Source organism: Microcaecilia unicolor, chromosome 1 (genome assembly GCF_901765095.1).
Source record: "Microcaecilia unicolor chromosome 1, aMicUni1.1, whole genome shotgun sequence".
NCBI classification, from domain to species: Eukaryota; Metazoa; Chordata; class Amphibia; order Gymnophiona; family Siphonopidae; genus Microcaecilia; species Microcaecilia unicolor.
Genome location: NC_044031.1, coordinates 765,385,388 through 765,407,095, shown reverse-complemented (window position 1 = coordinate 765,407,095; position 21,708 = coordinate 765,385,388). Strand labels below are relative to the sequence as shown.

General features: G+C 43.7%; 1 protein-coding gene across 1 annotated transcript; it reads left to right on the top strand.

Annotated features, from left to right (window-relative positions):
• Nucleotides 1–522: 522 nt before the first annotated feature.
• SNAPC5 (small nuclear RNA activating complex polypeptide 5) lies at nucleotides 523–21,693 on the top strand. Its single transcript, XM_030190461.1, has 3 exons — nucleotides 523–719; nucleotides 10,601–10,687; nucleotides 21,297–21,693. The coding sequence occupies exons 1-3, from the start codon at nucleotides 630–632 to the stop codon at nucleotides 21,408–21,410; spliced, it is 291 nt and encodes a 96-aa protein (XP_030046321.1). The 5' UTR covers nucleotides 523–629; the 3' UTR covers nucleotides 21,411–21,693.
• The last annotated feature ends 15 nt before the right edge of the window (nucleotides 21,694–21,708 follow it).

Here is a 21,708-nt window from a genome sequence, read left to right as displayed (position 1 = left end):
ACTATCATGGTACCCAAAATCCTCTGTAATACTAAATGTTTATTTCTTCTACTTCTCCACCATTCATGATATATTGTAAGCCACATTGAGCCTGCAAAGAGGTGGGAAAATGTGGGATACAAATGTAATAAAATAAATAAAAAGATATAACTGCCATAAATAAATAAATAGATAGAAATCCTGCATGTTGAGCACTTGATGTTTTAGTGGCCCATTACCAGGAAAAAAAATCTCTGCACGAATATATAACCAGCCCGTCCAAATGACACACCGATTGCCAGTTATTACAAATTGCTACTGTACCTATGACAAGCCGGCGTGTTTAAAAATGTAAGTGAGCAAAAAGAAGGACAACGTGGATGCAGCAGCTGATAGGTTTGCTCGCTTTGGTTTGAGTGGACGGGGATGACGGCTGCGCGGAGAAGAGAAAACCCAGACTTTCTACGGAAGTTGCGTCGGAGGAGAAGGGAGTGGGCGGGGCGATGCGTTAGAACTTTGAAGGCAGTGGGCGGAGTTGGAGTTGGAGTTGGAGGTTAAAGGGAGAAATGGCAGAGCTCAGCAGGGAAGGGGACTTGGTATCTTCTACTGTGTTTTCCAAGTGCAGGTAGAGCTCAGAGCCAGCCCCGAGGATGCTCAGCCGCTTGCAGGAGCTGAAAAAGGAGGAAGAGACTTTATTGCGAGTGAAGGCGGCTCTGCAAGACCAGCTTAACAGGCTCAAGGTAAAAAGTGCTCCAGCATTTCTGATTATTTTGACTACATTTTATAAAGAGACATTTTCATGGGGAAGTTGAGCCACATTCATTCATCCAAGCATTTTGTAATAAAATTACATTTATGCTAGAAGAAGTTGTAAAACAGGGTTGGGATGCCTGCTCTCCCCCTAATTTCACCTTTTCCTGTAAGATAGAATAGCTGTTAGCTTGGTTGGGGTTGCCCCATATGTGTTACATCCTAGATGTATTGTGGTGTAGAGTCTTACTGTAATCTGCTTTGAACTCTATGCAAATACAACTAGGGGGAGCTTATTGTAGGTATTTGCAGGAGAAGAGGGTGTCTGATCTTCAGCTTCTCTTTACCCAGTGGATCTAATGAAGGTACTCATGAGGATGCATAAAAATCTCTTCAAGAAACAGGCTGCTTTCAACCCTGGTGAGCTCAACCATATAGCGAACAAGCTCAATCACAAGTACCACACGTGCGGTCCCTCAACAATTTATTTGCATTAGCTCTGTTCAAGACTTGAGGCATTTCCATTACACGTCTGTTCACTTCAGAAACCAATACAGTTGCCCACTGTTTTGTTTTAGGAAACCATTGACAGTATCTCACAACACTTTCTTGATCCTTCTGGAAGAACAGGTTACTCTTCCTTCTCCTGTGTTTTCTGTTAATATCTGGAGACATATGAAAGATCATTTGGGAGGAAGCAAAATTAATTCTCATATTGCTTTATTGGCCCTATTAGATTTAGTTCCTGTGATTGATAGCTGTAGCATTAGATCATCATCTAGTTTTTTTGAGAATCAACCCTGATAGGACAAATAAACAAGGAGTAAATGGGATGGAGTGGCCTAGTGGTTAGGGTGGTGGACTTTGGTCCTGGGGAACTGTGTTCGATTCCCACTTCAGGTACAGGCAGCTCCTTGTGACTCTGGGCAAGTCACTTAACCCTTCATTGCCCCATGTAAGCTGCATTGAGCCTGCCGTGAGTGGGAAAGCGTAGGGTACAAATGTAACAAAAATAAAATAGATACTATTTGAGATTCTACATGGAATGTTGCTATTCCACTAGCAACATTCCATGTAGAAGGCTGCGCAGGCTTCTGTTTCTGTGAGTCTGACATCCTGCACGTACATGCAGGACGTCAGACTTGCAGAAGCCTGCGCAGCCACATTGGTGATCTGCAAGGGCCGACTTCTACATGGAATGCTGCTAGTGGAATAGCAACATTCCATGTAGAATCTCAAATAGTAGCAACAGTGGAGGAGTGGCCTAGTGGTTAGGGTGGTGGACTTTGGTCCTGGGGAACTGAGGAACTGAGTTCGATTCCCACTTCAGGCACAGGCAGCGCCTTGTGACTCTGGGCAAGTCACTTAACCCTCCATTGCCCCAAGTAAGCAGCAGTGAGCCTGCCATGGGTGGGAAAGCGTGGGGTACAAATGTAACAAAAATAAAAAAATAAAAATCTTCTAATGTACCCCCATTCTGACTTTCTTAACATTAATAAGATGGATATTTAATAAATACCAAATCTCTAAGTTGTCTGTTCCACAAAATGTTCAGCTTCTTTTGGTTTCCAGGAAACCTTCAAGTATCATAACCAGTCAAAGTGCTTTTCACACTCGTTTTGTGAACTGGTGCCAAACAAATTGTCGCAGTCCTTTGTTGTGCCCAGTATAACATAGTAGATGATGGCAGAAAAAGACCTGCACGATCTATCCAGTCTGCCCAACAAGATAATTTCACGTGTGCTACTTTTTGTGTATACCTTACCTTGATTTGTATCTGCCGGCTCTGCAATTAAGGTAAGGTGCAATTAAAATTCTATATGGTCCGCTAAAAATTAGGAACTAAGCTCCAGTTCTATAATGTCAGATTTGCACGTCGGATCCATTATAGAAGACTAGTGTTAGCAGAAACACATCTAAAGATAGGTACAACCATTTACAGCATCTCTGTGGCAGTTTAAATGTGGCACCTTGCGTTGCTTAACTGATAGTATTTATAAAGGGCCTGCTAGAATAATTGAGATGGCCAAACTTAGTTACACACTAGGTATAGAATGACACGGGGACAAAGTTTGTCCCTGCCCCATCCCCGTGGATTCTGTCTCCCTCCCCGTGGGTTCTGTTCTCATCTGCAGAAGCCTCAAACACTTATGATTTTATATATATTGATTTTTGTTACATTTGTACCCTGCGCTTTCCCACTCATGGCAGGCTCAATGCGGCTTACATGGGACAATGGAGGGTTAAGTGACTTGCCCAGAGTCACAAGGAGCTGCCTGTGCCGGGAATTGAACTCAGTTCCTCAGGACCAAAGTCCACCACCCTAACCACTAGGCCACTCCTCCACTGTTGCTACTATTTGAGATTCTACATGGAATGTTGCTATTCCACTAGCAACATTCCATGTAGAATCTCCAATAGTAGCAACATTCCATGTAGAACCTCAAATAGTAGCAACATTCCATGTAGAATCTCCAATAGTATCTATTTTATTTTGGTTACATTTGTACCCTGCGCTTTCCCACTCATGGCAGGCTCAATGCGGCTTACATGGGGCAATGGAGGGTTAAGTGACTTGCCCAGAGTCACAAGGAGCTACCTGTGCCTGAAGTGGGAATCGAACTCAGTTCCTCAGGACCAAAGTCCACCACACTAACCACTAGGCCACTCCTCCACTGTTGCTACTATTTGAGATTCTGCATGGAATATTCCACTAGCAACACTCCATGTAGAAGTCGGCCCTTGCAGATCACCAATGTGGCAGCGCAGGCTTCTACATGGAATGTTGCTAGTGGAATAGCAACATTCCATGTAGAATCTCCAATAGTAGCAACATTCCGTGTAGAATCTCCAATAGTAGCAACATTCCATGTAGAATGTCCAATAGTATCTATTTTATTTTTGTTACATTTGTACCCTGCGCTTTCCCACTCATGGCAGGCTCAATGCGGCTTACATGGGGCAATGGAGGGTTAAGTGACTTGCCCAGAGTCACAAGGAGCTGCCTGTGCCGGGAATCGAACTCAGTTCCTCAGGACCAAAGTCCACCACACTAACCACTAGGCCACTCCTCCACTGTTGCTACTATTTGAGATTCTGCATGGAATATTCCACTAGCAACACTCCATGTAGAAGTCGGCCCTTGCAGATCACCAATGTGGCAGCGCAGGCTTCTACATGGAATGTTGCTAGTGGAATAGCAACATTCCATGTAGAATCTCCAATAGTAGCAACATTCCGTGTAGAATCTCCAATAGTAGCAACATTCCATGTAGAATGTCCAATAGTATCTATTTTATTTTTGTTACATTTGTACCCTGCGCTTTCCCACTCATGGCAGGCTCAATGCGGCTTACATGGGGCAATGGAGGGTTAAGTGACTTGCCCAGAGTCACAAGGAGCTGCCTGTGCCTGAAGTGGGAATCAAACTCAGTTCCTCAGTTCCCCAGGACCAGAGTCCACCACCCTAACCACTAAATGTTTTTATTAACCTATAAAAAGGAACAATATGCTGTGCAACTGTTGTGTATAAATTATAAATAGAAAACAATAATAACAACGAGCAGCTATAATAAACCCTCCCACCACCACCACCCTCTACCCTTCCAACCCCAACAATAGCTGATTTCTACTACCCCAAGGAATCCTAATCCACCCTGTTAAAATGGCCAGGGATACTACTACTACTACTACTATTTAGCACTTCTATAGCGCTACAAGGCGTACGCAGCGCTGTACAAACATAGAAGAAAGACAGTCCCTGCTCAAAGAGCTTACAATCTAATAGAAAAGCTACGAGAATGGTATGGGATTTGCGTTCCAAGATGTATGAGGAGAGACTTGCTGACCTGAACATGTATACCCTGGAGGAAAGGAGGAACAGGGGTGATATGATACAGACGTTCAAATATTTGAAAGGTATTAATCCGCAAACAAATCTTTTCCGGAGATGGGAAGGCGGTAGAACGAGAGGACATGAAATGAGATTGAAGGGGGGCAGACTCAGGAAAGATGTCAGGAAGTATTTTTTCACAGAGAGGGTGGTGGATGCTTGGAATGCCCTCCCGCGGGAGGTGGTGGAGAGGAAAACGGTAACGGAATTCAAACATGCGTGGGATATGCATAAAGGAATCCTGTGCAGTAGGAATGGATCCTCAGAAGCTTAGCCAAAATTGGGTGGCTGAGCAGGTGGGGGAAGAGAGGTTGGTGGTTGGGAGGCGAGGATAGGGGAGGGCAGACTTATACGGTCTGTGCCAGAGCCGGTGATGGGAGGCGGGACTGGTGGTTGGGAGGCGCGGAATACTGCTGGGCAGACTTGTACGGTCTGTGCCCTGAATAAGGCAGGTACAAATCAAGGTAAGGTTTACACATATGTTTGTTTGTCTTGTTGGGCAGACTGGATGGACCTTGCAGGTCTTTTTCTGCCGCCATCTACAATGTTACTATGTAGACAAAAAATAAAGTAAGCAAATCAATTAATGTGTACAGGAAGGAGGAGGGTAGGGTACAAAATACAACCCGTTCTATATGCCGTAGAGGGGAGAAATATGCCCTATGAAGCACAGTCCCTCCTGCAATAGAAGTTGTCTTCTTAGAAGATGTGCTGGTAGCGGGATGTACAGGATCCCCTATGCAAATTTTGCTAGTTGTGGCCAGCATGTTTGCTGCTTTTTCCAAAAAATCAAAATATCATTGTAGACATCACTCAAACATAAATAACAGTGCAGTTCATTAATAGGCTTCAAAGTAGAAAATGGCGATCTGTCCCCGCCCCCTTGTCATTCTCTAGCACTAGATAATTTACATGCTCCCCTTTGTAGAAAAACAATACAAAATAACCTGCATTCGGATCGCTTTAACCAAAGACCTCAGCGATGCACCTCACTGGATCCATAGACTTGTACACCCACCTGCTCATTGGCCGTTTGGTATAAATACAAACACTGAATCAGCTGGGGGGGGGGGGGGTTAAACTTAAGTAATTGAGTTACGTGCGTAAGTGGTGCTATTCTATAATTATGGGGCAAAAGTACTATCTCATCTCATTTGCTTCGTTTGTCTAGTTGTGAATTAGAGAAACGGTACAACGCATAGGTGGCAAACCAGTATCTCTCGGTCCCTTGATCTCCAGGTTCATGCAAAGCCTCATGAATACAAAAGCACCAATTAAAAAGGCCAGTTCCATGCCTCTCTCCTTGGAGTCTCTAGCACACGCGCCTCTTAAATATTTCACTTGGACGACCTTATTCTTCTTTCTAATAACTTCTACACGTAAGGCTCCAGTGCATTATTCTTCATGTACTCAGTTCTTCCCCAACCAGGCCAGCACTTCGCACACACTCAAAATTTGTACCAAAAGTTGTCTGAAAGTTCCATCTGAATCAGACCGTCATTCTTCCAATATTTTTCCCCAAACCACATTCACACAAAGCAGAAGAACCACTTTATCTATAGAGCTGCATTTCTGAAGTAGGCTGTGAAAACTGAGGCTGTTTTACATTCTTTAACTTGTATTTTGTATTTCTTATCCTTTCATTACTTTTTATTCTTTAATGTTTTTAGGGCTGCATTCCAATTACAGTTTATCAATAGAAATCAAACAAAATAAAACATGGAAAAGAAAATATGATGATACCTTTTTTATTGGACATAACTTAATACATTTCTTGATTAGCTTTCGAAGGTTGCCCTTCTTCCTCAGATCGGAAACAAGCAAATGTGCTAGCTGACAGTGTATATAAGTGAAAACATTCAAGCATTACTATGACAGTAAAATAGATACCATTGGAGATTCTACATGGAATGTTGCTACTATTGGAGATTCTACATGGAATGTTGCTAGTGGAATAGCAACATTCCATGTAGAATCTATAGAAATCAAACAAAATAAAACATGGAAAAGAAAATAAGATGATACCTTTTTTATTGGACATAACTTAGTACATTTCTTGATTAGCTTTCGAAGGTTGCCTTTTTTATTGGACATAACTTAATACATTTCTTGATTAGCTTTCGAAGGTTGCCCTTCTTCCTCAGATCGGAAATAAGCAAATGTGCTAGCTGACAGTGTATATAAGTGAAAACATTCAAGCATTACTATGACAGTCTGACAGGGTGGGAGGAGGGGGGTGGGTAGGAAGTATGCATGGGGACATCAAAGCATATCATTGATATTCTAACAGGATGGGTGTGGATAGGGGAGTGGATAGGACAGTTTGAAATTGTGCGATTTAAGGTATGCTATTTATTCTTTTCCCCCATACTGCAGTTCCTTGTGACTTTATTTTATTTATTTGTTGCATTTGTACCCCACATTTTCCCACCTATTTGCAGGCTCAATGTGGCTTACATAGTACCATCAAGGTATTTGCCCAGTTTGGGCAAGACACTTAATCTTCCACTGCTCAGAGTCCCAAGAACCTGCATGGCAGGGGTGGGGGGGAAAATAACATACAATTACATAGTAAATGACGACAGATAAAAGACCTGTAAGGTCCATCCAGTCCGCCCAACAAGATAAACTCATTTTACATGGTATGTGATACTTTATACCCGAGTTTGATTTGTCCTTGCCATTCTCAGGGCACAGACCGTAGAAGTCTGCCCAGCACTGTTGTACTAAAGGTTCTGAAGATTCTGGAATCCTAAAGAGTTACAAGATTCCGGAATCCCATTTAGTAGCAACATTCCATGTAAAACCCCAAAGAGTAACATAGTAAATGACGGCAGATAAAGACCTGAACGGTCCATCCAGTCTGCCCAACAAGATAAACTCATTTTACATGGTATGTGATACTTTATACCTGAGTTTGATTTGTCCTTGCCTTTCTCAGGGCACAGACCGTAGAAGTCTGCCCAGCACTCTTCTTGTACTAAAAGTTCTGAAGATTCTGGAATCCCAATTAGTAGTAACATTCCATTTAGAACTTCAAAGAGTAACATAGTAACATATAGTAACATAGTAAACGATGGCAGATAAAGACCTGAACTGTCCATCCAGTCTGCCCAACAAAATAAACTCATTTTACATGGTATGTGATACTTTATACCCGAGTTTGATTTGTCCTTTCCATTCTCAGGGCACAGACTGTAGAACTCTGTCCATCACTGTTCTTGTACTAAGTTCTGGAGCTAACGTCGAAACCCCTTAAAATTTACACTCCAACCCATCCATATCTATTCAGTTACGATCAGGGCGTAGACCATAGAAGTCTGCCCAGCACCGGTTTTGCCCAATTACCGGCATCGCCACCCAATCTCCACTAAGATTCCGTGGATCCATTCCTTCTAACCAGGATTCCTTTGTGTGTCGCAATTACATTTTTAATTGAAATGCACCCCCAATTTTGGACTATAAAAATTGCTTTGCAGCGCTATCTTCAAGATACAGAGCATTTTAGGAAATCCTCTCGGTTATTTGTTACCTTTAACCCTGGTGATTCCGGGTTACAAGCTCTCAAAAATTTCAAAATGGACTTTTGCTATCCCGCTGCTAAGTTTGGCTCTCCAGGCCGGGTCAGTGTACACCATCTCCAAGGAACAGCTGCAGCTGTTAACCATCTACACTTTTTCTCACTATAATATGTTATTTTTAAGATGTAAACCGTTTTGTTTTGTGAATGCAATTAGAAACGGTATAGTAACATAGTAGATGACGGCAGAAAAAGACCTGCACGGTCCATCAACAAGACAAACATGTGTATACCTTACCTTGATTTGTACCTGCCTTATTCAGGGCACAGACCGTACAAGTCTGCCCAGCAGGATTCCCCGCCTCCCAACCACCAACCCCTCTTCCCCCTACCTGCTCCACCACCCAATTTCAGCTAAGCCTCTGAGGATCCATTTCTTCTGCACAGGATTCCTTTATGCATATCCCAAGCATGTTTGAATTCCGTTACCGTTTTCATCTCCACCACCTCCCGCGGGAGGTTTATTTATAGTAAATAAATAAACGATAAGAATTTCAGAGAAGCAACGTGGTATCAGTTTGCAGTTTTACAAAACACTATTATCTGGATACTTCGTCAAGACTCCACAGTGCGGTTGGACAATCGTTCTTTAATAACTTGCCTGTTTGTTTGTTTAGGCGACCGTACTAAACATCCGATTTTCTTCCATCTTTGGAGTCACTGTTCGTGATGATGGCTGAACGAGTTCCTTGTACACGGCAGGGAAATGCGGCCACACTGAACCCCCGACCCAACTTGCTCACGCTTCAGCTGTAGCTGTGACATGGAGTGTTGAAGGAAGGCTGTTTCTGCCATGGGTTTGTGCAACAGTGTTTTCAAGAAGTAAACAAAGTAGCTTATCTACAGGCTGTTGTCACGGAGAGACATCGGCGTTAGTGCGGCTACATTTTCCTGCTGTCTACACAGAGCTCCCATTGCAGGTCAGCAATTGCATCCTGTCAAATTAAGTTGGGGTTCAAAATACCTCCAGACCGTAGCCAGCACTGGCCCTCTTTATAGCGACCATTCTCCGCAGCCTCTCAGATTCCCAGTGCCTGTTTGGTTGTTTTGTTTTCTTTTTGTTACATTTGTACCCCGCGCTTTCCCACTCATGGCAGGCTCAATGCAGCAGGCAATGGAGGGTTAAGTGACTTACCCAAAGTCACAAGGAGCTGCCTGTGCCAGGAATCGAACTCAGTTCCTCAGTTCCCCAGGACCAAAGTCCACCACCCTAACCACTAGGCCACTCCTCCACTCATTTGCTCACTGATTCCTGCACATGTGGGTGCTTTGATTTTTATTTTGAAGGTTGCACACTTGAGTGGGCCAACCTGAGCTTAAAAACACTAGAGGTTAACAATACATAGCAACAACCATCAGTGGCGTTCCTGGCCTGGATGGCATCTGGGGCGGAGCGCCGATGCGCCCCCCCCCCTCCCTGCTAGATGACACCTCCCCCCCTCTGGCAAAATGACACCCCCCCCCCCCGGGTGCACGCCTGCTCCTCCAAGTTCGCTAAACTTCGTTTGTTCGCTGCAGCTCTCTCTGCCCCGGAACAGGTTACTTCCTGTTCCGGGGCAGAGGGAGCTGCAGCGAACGAACGAAGTTTAGCGAACTCAGAGGAGCAGGCGCGCGCCGCGGCACCCCCCAGTGGCATGCACCCGGAGCGGACCGCCCCCACCACCCCCCCTTGGTACACCAGTGACAACCATCGCTGCCACTTCTTCTCAGATGCCACCGGCCTGCCGACTTTGGAGGAATATCTATGCGTGGGTGGTGGTTCCACCTCTTATTCTGAATGAACCTGCATAGCAGGCCACAAATGACAACATGGTCTGTTTCCTGCTCAGGGCCCAGGAAGAGCTGAGTTAAAGCATAGCTGACTTGGCCTCCTCAGGGCGTGTGCCTAGTTTGCCTGTGCCTTAAGCTTGCCCTGTGTACAAGGCTTTTCTAGTTACACTGTTGTCGTTATGCAGGAATGACTGGGAAGGATGTGCTTTGACAGAGTTCTGTGAAATACTGAGTGGAGTGGAATGGGTAGATGTAAATCGCTTGTTTACTCTTTCCAAAAGTACTAGGACTAAGGTGCACATAATGAAGCTACTAAGTAGGAAATTTAAAACAAACCGGAGAAAATATTTTTTTTTTTCACTCAATGTGCCATTAAACTCTGGAATTTGTTGCCAGAGTGTGGTAAAAGCAGTTAACTTAGCAGGGTTTTAAAAAGTTTTGGATAATTTCCTAAAAGTCCATAAGCCATTTCTTTTTGGGATAATCCACTGCTTATTTGTAGGATAAGCAACGTAAAATCTGTTTTACTGTTTTGGGATCTTGCCAGGTACTTGGAACCTGGATTGGCCATTGTTGGCAACAGGATGCTGGGCTTGATGGATCTTGTGTTCTCGCCCACATGTCTGTAGGTAGAAGAAATGGCACTTCAGTCGATGATCAGAACAAGAGAGACAAATGGGCCAATTCCTTGCTCAGCTGAAGAGGAGGCTCAGAAGGTAAGTGGTTCTTTGGTCTAGTTGTAGACTTTAAATCAGTGGTTTTCAACCCAGTCCTTGGGGACCACCAGGCCAGTTGTGGTTTCAGGATTTCTACAATGTATGAGATTTGCATACCAAGAAGGCAGTGCATGCGACTAGATCTCTTGCATCTTTGTTGCGGAAATCCTGAAAACCCAAGTGGCCAGGTTGTCCCTGAGGATAGGGTTCAGGACCACTGCTTTAAATGATGCCTTAGAGCAGGTGTGGGCCACCTCGCATCAGTTCTGTTTGCATGTACTGCCTCCATTGTATGCAGATAGATGTCATGCATGTTCATTGTGGAAAACCTGACTTAGTTGCGGCCCTCAAGGACTGAGGTTGCCCACGCCTGCATTAAATAGTAAAAGCCATTATCTGCGTTAAGTAGAAATACTTTCAGCCACTAACAAGTGGGAGAAAAATCAGAACCTAGGGCAAGCAGGCAGTAAATGTACTCGTGCGTGGCCCCATTTTTGGAGCTTGTTAAAATATCAGAGCCCCCAGTAATTTCTCTTGGGCTTCGATCCTCTACAAAAGTTTGCAGTTGCTGCAGCTGGACTTTTTGACAGGGGCTCAGCGCTTTGACTCTATTACTCCAAGCCTGTGTACGCACACTTTATACTTAAATTCAGTTCAGTGCTATTCACAGTTGGTCCATAATGGTGGCAACACATTAGCTCCTTTGTAATAGCATAGTAACATAGTAGATGACGGCAGAGAAAGACCTGTAGGGTCCATCCAGTCTGCCCAACAAGATTTATTTATTGCACTTGTATCCCACATTTTCCTACCTATTTGCAGGCTCAATGTGTCTTACAAAGACCTGTTATGGCATTCCAGGTAAACGATACAATTGGTGTTACATAGATATCAAGGATAACAAAAAAGAACTAAGCAAACAATTATAGAAAGACGACATTCCGAATCAGGGTGAGGTGGTGATAAACTCATATGTGCTACTTTATGTGTATGCCCGACCTTGATTTGCTTCTGCTATTTGGGCAGTAGGTTGCTGCCTTTGCATGAAAACCTATGAGGCTTTCCTCCATCTTTCCACATTTTTGAGTGCGCGTTAATTGGCCATAATCCACTTCTTGGTGTAAATAGTGCACCCAGACATGGATTTTGTTCCGACACATGAGTGGAGTGGAACCGGCCAAAGAGTCGGTTGGGACGCTGGACGAAAATGGTGTTAAAGGGGCGATCAAGGAGGACAAAGCCGTAGCGGAGAAATTAAATGAATTCTTTGCTTCGGTCTTCACCGAGGAGGATTTGGGGGGGGACACCGGTGCCGGAAAGAATATTTGAAGCGGGGGAGTCGGAGAAACTAAACAAATTCTCTGTAACCTTGGAGGATGTAATGGGTCAGTTCAGCAAGCTGAAGAGTAGTAAATCACCGGGACCTGATGGTATTCATCCCAGAGTATTAATAGAACTAAAAAATGAACTTGCGGAGCTACTGTTAGAAATATGCAATCTGTCCCTAAAATCGAGTGTAGTACCGGAAGACTGGAGGGTAGCCAATGTTACTCCGATTTTTAAGAAGGGTTCCAGAGGAGATCCGGGAAATTATAGACCGGTGAGTCTGACGTCGGTGCCGGGCAGATGGTGGAGGCTATTATTAAGAATAAAATTGCAGAGCATATACAAAAACATGGACTGATGAGACAAAGTCAGCACGGATTTAGTGAAGGGAAGTCTTGCCTCACCAATCTAATGCATTTTTTTGAGGGGGTAAGCAAACATGTGGACAATGGGGAGCCGGTTGATATTGTATATCTGGATTTTCAGAAGGCGTTTGACAAAGTGCCGCACGAAAGACTCCTGAAGAAATTGCAGAGTCATGGAATCGGAGGTAGGGTATTATTATGGATTAAGAACTGGTTGAAAGATAGGAAGCAGAGAGTAGGATTGCGTGGCCAGTATTCTCAGTGGAGGAGGATAGTTAGTGGGGTCCCGCAGGGGTCTGTGCTGGGTCCGTTGCTTTTTAATGTATTTATAAATGACCTAGAGATGGGAATAACTAGTGAGGTAATTAAATTCGCCGATGACACAAAATTATTCAGGGTCGTCAAGTCGCAGGAGGAATGTGAACGATTACAGGAGGACCTTGCGAGACTGGGAGAATGGGCGTGCAAGTGGCAGATGAAGTTCAATGTTGACAAGTGCAAAGTGATGCATGTGGGTAAGAGGAACCCGAATTATAGCTACGTCTTGCAAGGTTCCGCGTTAGGAGTTACGGATCAAGAAAGGGATCTGGGTGTCGTCGTCGATGATACGCTGAAACCTTCTGCTCAGTGTGCTGCTGCGGCTAGGAAAGCGAATAGAATGTTGGGTGTTATTAGGAAGGGTATGGAGTCCAGGTGTGCGGATGTTATAATGCCGTTGTATCGCTCCATGGTGCGACCGCACCTGGAGTATTGTGTTCAGTACTGGTCTCCGTATCTCAAAAAAGATATAGTAGAATTGGAAAAGGTACAGCGAAGGGCGACGAAAATGATAGTGGGGATGGGACGACTTTCCTACGAAGAGAGGCTGAGAAGGCTAGGGCTTTTCAGCTTGGAGAAGAGACGGCTGAGGGGAGATATGATAGAAGTGTATAAAATAATGAGTGGAATGGATCGGGTGGATGTGAAGCGACTGTTCACGCTATCCAAAAATACTAGGACTAGAGGGCATGAGTTGAAGCTACAGTGTGGTAAATTTAAAACGAATCGGAGAAAATTTTTCTTCACCCAACGTGTAATTAGACTCTGGAATTCGTTGCCGGAGAACGTGGTACGGGCGGTTAGCTTGACGGAGTTTAAAAAGGGGTTAGATAGATTCCTAAAGGACAAGTCCATAGACCGCTATTAAATGGACTTGGAAAAATTCCGCATTTTTAGGTATAACTTGTCTGGAATGTTTTTACGTTTGGGGAGCGTGCCAGGTGCCCTTGACCTGGATTGGCCACTGTCGGTGACAGGATGCTGGGCTAGATGGACCTTTGGTCTTTCCCAGTATGGCACTACTTATGTACTTATGTAGGTGGATGTGAGGCATCTGTTCATGCTTTCCAAATGCCGGAGAACGTGTTGAAGGCGGTTAGCTTGGCAGAGTTTAAAAAGGGGTTAGACGGTTTCCTAAAGGACAAGTCCATAAACCACTACTAAATGGACTTGGGAAAAATCCACAATTCCAGGAATAACACGTATAGAATGTTTGTACGTTTGGGAAGCTCGCCAGGTGCCCTTGACCTGGATTGGCCGCTGTCATGGACAGGATGCTGGGCTCGATGGACCCTTGGTAAGGGAGAATCCAAGTGGGGTGTGGGTGGTGTAGTCAGGCCCGTTCTGACTTAGTCTAGTAAAAGGTCTAATTTTTCCAAAGCATTGTTTGATGTAACCTGAACTGGGTCACAATCCTGGGATCTGCATTCCCCTGGCCCCACAGGTGGCTGCATTTTCATTGTTTTTATTGGAAATTAACTACCGAAATGGAGAAACAGGATCCACTGCGATCAAGATAAGGTAAAAGAGGGAGTAGCGTGACTAACAAAACTTCTTCCAGTGAAGCCCAGGAAATGAAGAAAATTTTAATTGGCGTTATTCTATGAACAATTGAATGGACTCAAACATCGTGAGTCTCTCAAATCCCGATTCCGGGTTTATTGTCAAGATTTGAAAGACTCCAAAGAGCATTACATAGTAGTAACATAGTAACATAGTAGATGACGGCAGAAAAAGACCTGCACGGTCTATCCAGTCTGCCCAACAAGACAACTCATATGTGCTACTTTTTGTGTATACCCTACTTTGATTTGTACCTGTGCTTTTCAGGGCATAGACCGTATAAGTCTGCCCAGCACTATCCCTGCCTCCCAACCACCAGTCCTGCCTCCCACCACCAGCTCTGGCACAGACCGTATAAGTCTGCCCATCACTATCCCCGCCTCCCAACCACCAGACCCGCCTCCCGATCTCGACTAAGCTCCTGAGGATCCATTCCTTCTGCAAAGGATTCCTTTATGCTTATCCCACACATGTTTGAATTCCGTTACCGTTTTCATTTCCACCACCTCCCGCGGAAGGGCATTCCAAGCATCCACTTCTCTCTCCGTGAAAAAATACTTCCTGACATTTTTCTTGAGTCTGCCCCCCTTCAATCTCATTTCATGTCCTCTCGTTCTACCACCTTCGCATCTCCGGAAAAGGTTCGTTTGCGGATTAATACCTTTCAAATATTTGAACGTCTGTATCATATCACCCCTGTTTCTCCTTTCCTCCAGAGTATACATGTTTAGTTCAGCAAGTCTCTCCTCATATGTCCTGTAACGCAAATCCCATACCATTCTCGTAGCTTTTCTTTGCACTGCTTCGATTCTTTTTACATCCTTAACAAGATACGGCCTCCAAAACTGAACACAATACTCCAGGTGAGGCCTCACCAACGACTTATACAGGGGCATCAACACCCCCTTTCTTCTGCTGGTCACACCTCTCTCTATACAGCCTAACAACCTTCTAGCTACGGCCACCGCCTTGTCACACTGTTTCATCGCCTTCAAATCCTCAGTTACTATCACCCCAAGATCCCTCTCCCCGTCCGTACCTATCAGACTCTCACCACCTAACACATTACTCCGTACTGAGGCACAAAGACGCAACAGCTCCATCTCCACATCATTTACCGGACAACGAAGACAGCGAGTGAATTTTAGGACACACAAGACTCCTGATGCAGGCCCATTGAGCTGAAATACAGCTGTGCCAAGTCGTATTCATCAATCAAATTTTCAATTTTTTCATTTTTACCTGGAGCGTCTTTTATTTTTTTAGTCCTCGTCGCTGTTTGTTCTACCTTCTATACCCTTGCGAAAATTTGTTTCTTCTGTTTTTGTATCATTATCATATGTCATCTTAATTGAATGGACTCAACACGGCACTGTGTTTCGGCAATACTGCCCTGCCCGAGTCTAAAATTTACAAACAAATATATCAACATATATGTGCACAACTATAAATACAATTGTTATTAATTTCTCCACCAATCACCAAAGGTGATAATTGCAATAAATTAAATAAATTAAATATATATAGCTTCAATATACTCAACACAAAGAGACCGTATTTTTAGCTTCAATAATAGTGATTTAATATACAATTGCACACGAGAGGTAGGTTTTTAAGAGATCTTTACAGGTAATCTGTGCATAAAATAGAACAAAGTAGCAGGTAGGTTAACTTACAAGTCCTTGTTACAAGCATGCTGTGGTCCAGCTGATTGATGAGCACATGTTGAGGGGCAAGGCGTCAGCAGACCCCAAAGAGAGCAGCAGGTCCCAAGAGGAGGCAGGTTCCAAGAGGAGGCAGGTTTCAAGAGGGCGAGCTGGGCTGTTTCCAGGCCTTTTATAATGTTAGCAGAGAAGCATGGTGTGTGCATGTCCTGGATATTTTGCAAGGCATTATGGTTAATGTAGTCTGTTCACATGACCACATTATAAGTCCTTCCTTTCTGCACATGTCTGAAAGCTGATGGGAGGGGCAGGTATACCTTTGACAAGCAAATGTCCTGTTTATGGTCTCCCCTCTGAAGTCTTTGTCTTCAATGGGTTCTCCAGACTCTCTGTCTCTTGGGTCTTTGGTTTTCAGAGATGTCCTGATGAGCGTCCAGGTACCCACCTTTTGTTCAGTCTTTTTAGGTGGGAGGGCAGAGGAAGCTCTTTTGTTTAAGGAATGAGAAAAGGCAAGGTGAGGTCCCTGCCACTGCAGCAGTACCTTTGTCTTGTAAATATTCTGCAAAGGGAGAGGGAAGAGGGCTTTTGGAATGAAAGCCAGTTCTGCTGCATTGTATTTTTAAGAGCTGCACAAATATATTGGTGTATATATATGTATCTGATCCAACACAACATCATGCTACACATTTAAGTCTGATGATTGGCTTATACCATAACACAATAAACAAAGTATCAATCATAAATAGAAACATTGCAAAAACAAGGAGCAAAAGAAATAGTTAAAATATTAGATTCAAAATTAAACAATTTAAAAATAAATGTATACATTACATATAATATACATATATGTAAGTAAGAAGTATATACATAATGTTTATGGATTTAATAGAAAGAGATGAACATATACAAATAGTGATAAAATAGGCGAACTAACCTGTATTTTTTGTTACTGCACCCAAATGTAGTAGTGACTGATTCGAAAGGGTCTGTTCACGCTTTCCAAAAATATTAGCACCAGGGGGCATGCGATGAAGCTACAATGTAGTAAATTTAAAACGAATCGGAGAAAATGTTTCTTCACGCAACGTGTAATTAAACTCTGGAATTCGTTGCCAGAAATGTGGTAAAGGCGGTTAGCTTAGCGGAGTTTTAAAAAGGTTGGGACGGCTTCCTAAAGGAAAAGCCTGTAGACTGTTATTAAATGGACTTGGGGAAAATCCACTATTTCTGGGATAAGCAGTATAAAATGTTTTGTACATTTTTGGGATCTTGCCGGGTATTTGTGACCTAGATTGGCCACTGTTGGAAACAGGATGCTGGGCTTGATGGACCTTTGATCTGTCCCAGTATGGCAATACTTATGTATAATAGAGAGAAATATTAATGATTGTGATTTCATATCTATCAGATAATATACATATAGAGATGAGAACACGAACAATGTAAGTTAAAACTAAAACATTCATAGAGTATTACTGAGAAAAGGAAAAATGTGTTTTCATCATGTGTAAAAAGGGGGAACAGAAGTGAGAGTTCCATAAAAGTAAAAAAAATATATTTAAAAAAACTAAAACCATGTATAATTCTGGAGGATATTTAATGAAGAGAACGTGCTAATTGTTAAGTGTGGTGATTGTCTTGAAACGTACATATGACAGGATTGGTAAGACAGTGCTGGACAAGTGCACATAAGAATGACACGAACAGAGATGCATGGAAAAAAAAAAAAGCTAAATACAGCTAATAGTGTGTACATTACATAACATCTTTTTAAAAGTGGCAAATGCACGGAAAAAAGGGAGAAATGTGGAAAAACTGACAAAATCAAAAGTGACCACCAATAATATGTAAAAATAGGGAAGGTGCTATAAACAACATGAACTAAATGTATCTTATTGGTGCTGGCACAGTGAGGGTATAAACATGACAAAATGAGTGTTCTGAAGATGTGGCTCTTACCTTAAGTACACCAAGGCAATACCCTGCTATAATATTGATGGTATCTGTAAAGGCGCCAAAAAATAAAGATGGTTAAAACGGCAGTACTGGCGATTAAGAGCTGGTGAGAAGTAAACCACGCTCGTTTTATTGAACATTTTTGGGGATTCTCCGTGGTTAAGACCTGTCGTTTCTTTCTTTACAACATCCGTAAAATCCACCCCTTTCTTTCCGAGCACTCTACCAAAACCCTCATCCACACCCTTGTCACCTCTCGTTTAGACTACTGCAATCTGCTTCTTGCTGGCCTCCCACTTAGTCACCTCTCCCCTCTCCAGTCGGTTCAAAACTCTGCTGCCCGTCTCATCTTCCGCCAGGGTCGCTTTACTCATACTACCCCTCTCCTCAAGTCCCTTCACTGGCTCCCTATCCGTTTTCGCATCCTGTTCAAACTTCTTCTACTAACCTATAAATGTACTCACTCTGCTGCTCCCCAGTATCTCTCCACACTCGTCCTTCCCTACACCCCTTCCCGTGCACTCCGCTCCATGGATAAATCCTTCTTATCTGTTCCCTTCTCCACTACTGCCAACTCCAGACTTCGCGCCTTCTGTCTCGCTGCACCCTACGCCTGGAATAAACTTCCTGAGCCCCTACGTCTTGCCCCATCCTTGGCCACCTTTAAATCTAGACTGAAAGCCCACCTCTTTAACATTGCTTTTGACTCGTAACCACTTGTAACCACTCGCCTCCACCTACCCTCCTCTCTTCCTTCCCGTTCACATTAATTGATTTGATTTGCTTACTTTATTTTTTGTCCATTAGATTGTAAGCTCTTTGAGCAGGGACTGTCTTTCTTCTATGTTTGTGCAGCGCTGCATATGCCTTGTAGCGCAATAGAAATGCTAATAGTAGTAGTAGTAGTTAAAGGGAAAGGGTGTTAGTGTTAGCAGGAAGAGGGTGCTGGAGCTTCTATGTCAGGGCTGCTGCTGGCCACTGAGTGCAGGTGAGCAGAGCCATCCTTGAGGGTATGTGAAAAACAAACCAGTCGCTGGCATTTCCAGCTTCTCGTAGTCTTTCATGTTTGAGAAACCAGTATGAAGAATGCATTTGTGAACCCCGTTTATCACGGTTTGTACTCAAAATGTGATTAGATTCTAATTTAAACGCTGATGAGAGAGATCCTTTTGTCTGAGTTATTCAAAAGGTTATGTTGATTATTTGTTCAACAAAAATAACAGTATCCTTGTGTGAAAGTGTGGCAGTAACTTTAACTTCAACTAACATTTCCTGTAACTGTTGATCCTTGAGGAAATGCAAAACTTCAGACCTGAACTGTAAAAGTGGATTATACAAATTCACGAAGCCGCTCTGACTTTGGAGAAGACTGGAAGCCATGCTCACTCCTGTCGCTGTGGGGTGAGTGGGGAGTAAGAAGCAGCAGCATTTCTCATAAACCTCGGTATGGCAGCTCTTGTCTTCTTATGAATTTAAAGCAGGCATAGAGCATGCTCTGTAGAGCACCGTGATTTCACTCGGTCTGCTTTACAAGGGACTGTCTTCCCTATGAAGAAAGACTAAGGAGGCTAGGGCTATTCAGCTTGGAGAAGAGACGGCTGAGGGGAGACATGATAGAGGTATATAAAATAATGAGTGGAGTGGAACAGGTGGATGTGAAGCGTCTGTTCACGCTTTCCAAAAATACTAGGACTAGGGGGCATGCGATGAAACTACAGTGCAGTAAATTTAAAACAAATCGGAGAAAATTTTTCTTCACCCAACGTGTAATTAAACTCTGGAATTCATTGCCGGAAAATGTGGTGAAGGCGGTTAGCTTAGCAGAGTTTAAAAAGGGGTTGGACGGTTTCCTAAAGGACAAGTCCATAAACCGCTACTAAACGGACTTGGAAAAATCCAAAATCCCAGAAATAACATGTATAGAATGTTTGTACTTTTGGGAAGCTTGCCAGGTGCCCTTGGCCTGGATTGGCCGCTGTCGTGGACAAGATGCTGGGCTCGATGGACCCTTGGTCTTTTCTCAGTATGGCATTACTTATGTACTTATGTCTTCCCCAAGCCACAAGTGGTTTGTTTTATTTGAATTCTACCCCTTTAGTCAGTCTGTATAAATGTGTGGCACATAAGAGCACCCCCTAGTTCCTGTGCTCCTGGGGATTGAGGATGCAGCATTTCCCCCATGTGAAAACACAGGTGAGCCTCCATAGGAATGGTCTCCAGAGCACCGTGCCCCCAACATGGATCTCAAGGAAGCAAACATTGCTACCAGGCAGTGGCAAAAGCCAAAGGGGCATAGTGAGGTGCATCACAAGTAGAACAGAGGAGGTAAGAACCCCTCGGTATAAGTCTCTGGTGAGACCTCGTCTGAAGTATTGTGTCTGTTTCTGCAGACCTTATCTCTGAAAAGAGAGGGACAGTAGTGAAAGATGATGCAAGGACTGTGCCAAGAATCCCCTAGGGAGTGTTTGGTGTCACCCTTTCCTTTCTGAGCACACTACCAGAACCCTCATCTACACTCTTATCACCTCTCGCTTAGACTATTGCAACTTGCTTCTCACGGGTCTCCCACTTAGCCATCGCTCTCCTCTTCAATCTGTTCAAAATTCTGCTGCACGACTAATATTCCGCCAGTGTCGTTATGCTCATATTAGCCCTCTCCTCAAGTCACTTCACTGGCTTCCTATCCGTTTCCGCATACAGTTCAAACTCCTCTTATTGACCTATAAGTGCATTCACTCTGCAGCTCCTCAGTACCTCTCCACTCTCATCTCTCCCTACATTCCTCCCCGGGAACTCCGTTCACTGGGTAAATCTCTCTTATCTACACCCTTCTCCTCCACTGCTAACTCCAGACTCCGTTCCTTTTATCTTGCTGCACCATATGCCTGGAATACGTCAAGCTCCATCTCTGGCCATCTTCAAATCTAAGCTAAAAGCCCACCTTTTTGATGCTGCTTTTAACTCCTAACCCTTGTTAAGAACCCTTATTTTATCATCCTCACTTTAATATTCCCTTATCCCTTATTTGTCCTGTTTGTCTTAATTAGATTGTAAGCTCTGTGGAGCAGGGACTGTCTCTTCATGTTCAAGTGTACAGCGCTGCGTACGTCTAGTAGCGCTTTAGAAATGATAAGTAGTAGTAGTCTTTGGGATTCCGGAATGTTGCTACTCTTTGGGATTCCGGAATCTTGTTACTCTTTGTCCTTATCTCTTGTTTGTCCTGTTTGTCTGTCCTATTTAGATTGTAAGCTCTGTTGAGCAGGGACTGTCTCTTCATGTTCAAGTGTACAGTGCTGCGTATGTCTAGTAGTGCTTTAGAAATAAATAGTGTTAGTAGTGTTCCAGAGGTCCAAGGCTTTAATATTTATGTCTTATGGCTGACACTTTAAAATGATTTTTTTTTTGTTCTTACTCCAGGCAATGCTACAGGTGGATAATGAGGCAACTATTAATCTGACCGAGTTACAGCTGAGCACCAGCAGATACGAGCAGGATCAAGAGGAGATGGAAGATGAGGAGTCCGAGTCTTGAGCATTTAACAAAGAACTGTTCCTCATTTGCTGGGCTTAATCTGTGAAGACTTCCTGTTGGAATAGTCGCAGGCCCCAAGATGTGACCTTCTGCTTAGTTCAGCTCTGCAGAACCTGTGGTGAAAATGTCACTGTGTAAAAAGTCAACCCACTTGTCCCCCCCCCCCCCCCCCCCCCGGTTTAAATTCTGATTGATGTGACAGGAACAGCTATCAAACATAAACGGCGAGTGACCATACTCACTCGCAAATGCGCAGTAGACTTCCCTCTGTGTCCCGCCCCTGCGTCAATACGTGATG

What these genes read in the sequence shown, in the direction of transcription:
- SNAPC5 (XM_030190461.1), top strand. Translation starts at nt 630, where the DNA reads ATGCTCAGCCGCTTGCAGGAGCTGAAAAAGGAGGAAGAGACTTTATTG. An exon ending in ACCAGCTTAACAGGCTCAAG is followed by an intron (nt 720 to 10,600) that starts GTAAAAAGTGCT and finishes ACATGTCTGTAG; the next exon opens with GTAGAAGAAATGGCACTTCA. An exon ending in CTGAAGAGGAGGCTCAGAAG is followed by an intron (nt 10,688 to 21,296) that starts GTAAGTGGTTCT and finishes TTCTTACTCCAG; the next exon opens with GCAATGCTACAGGTGGATAA.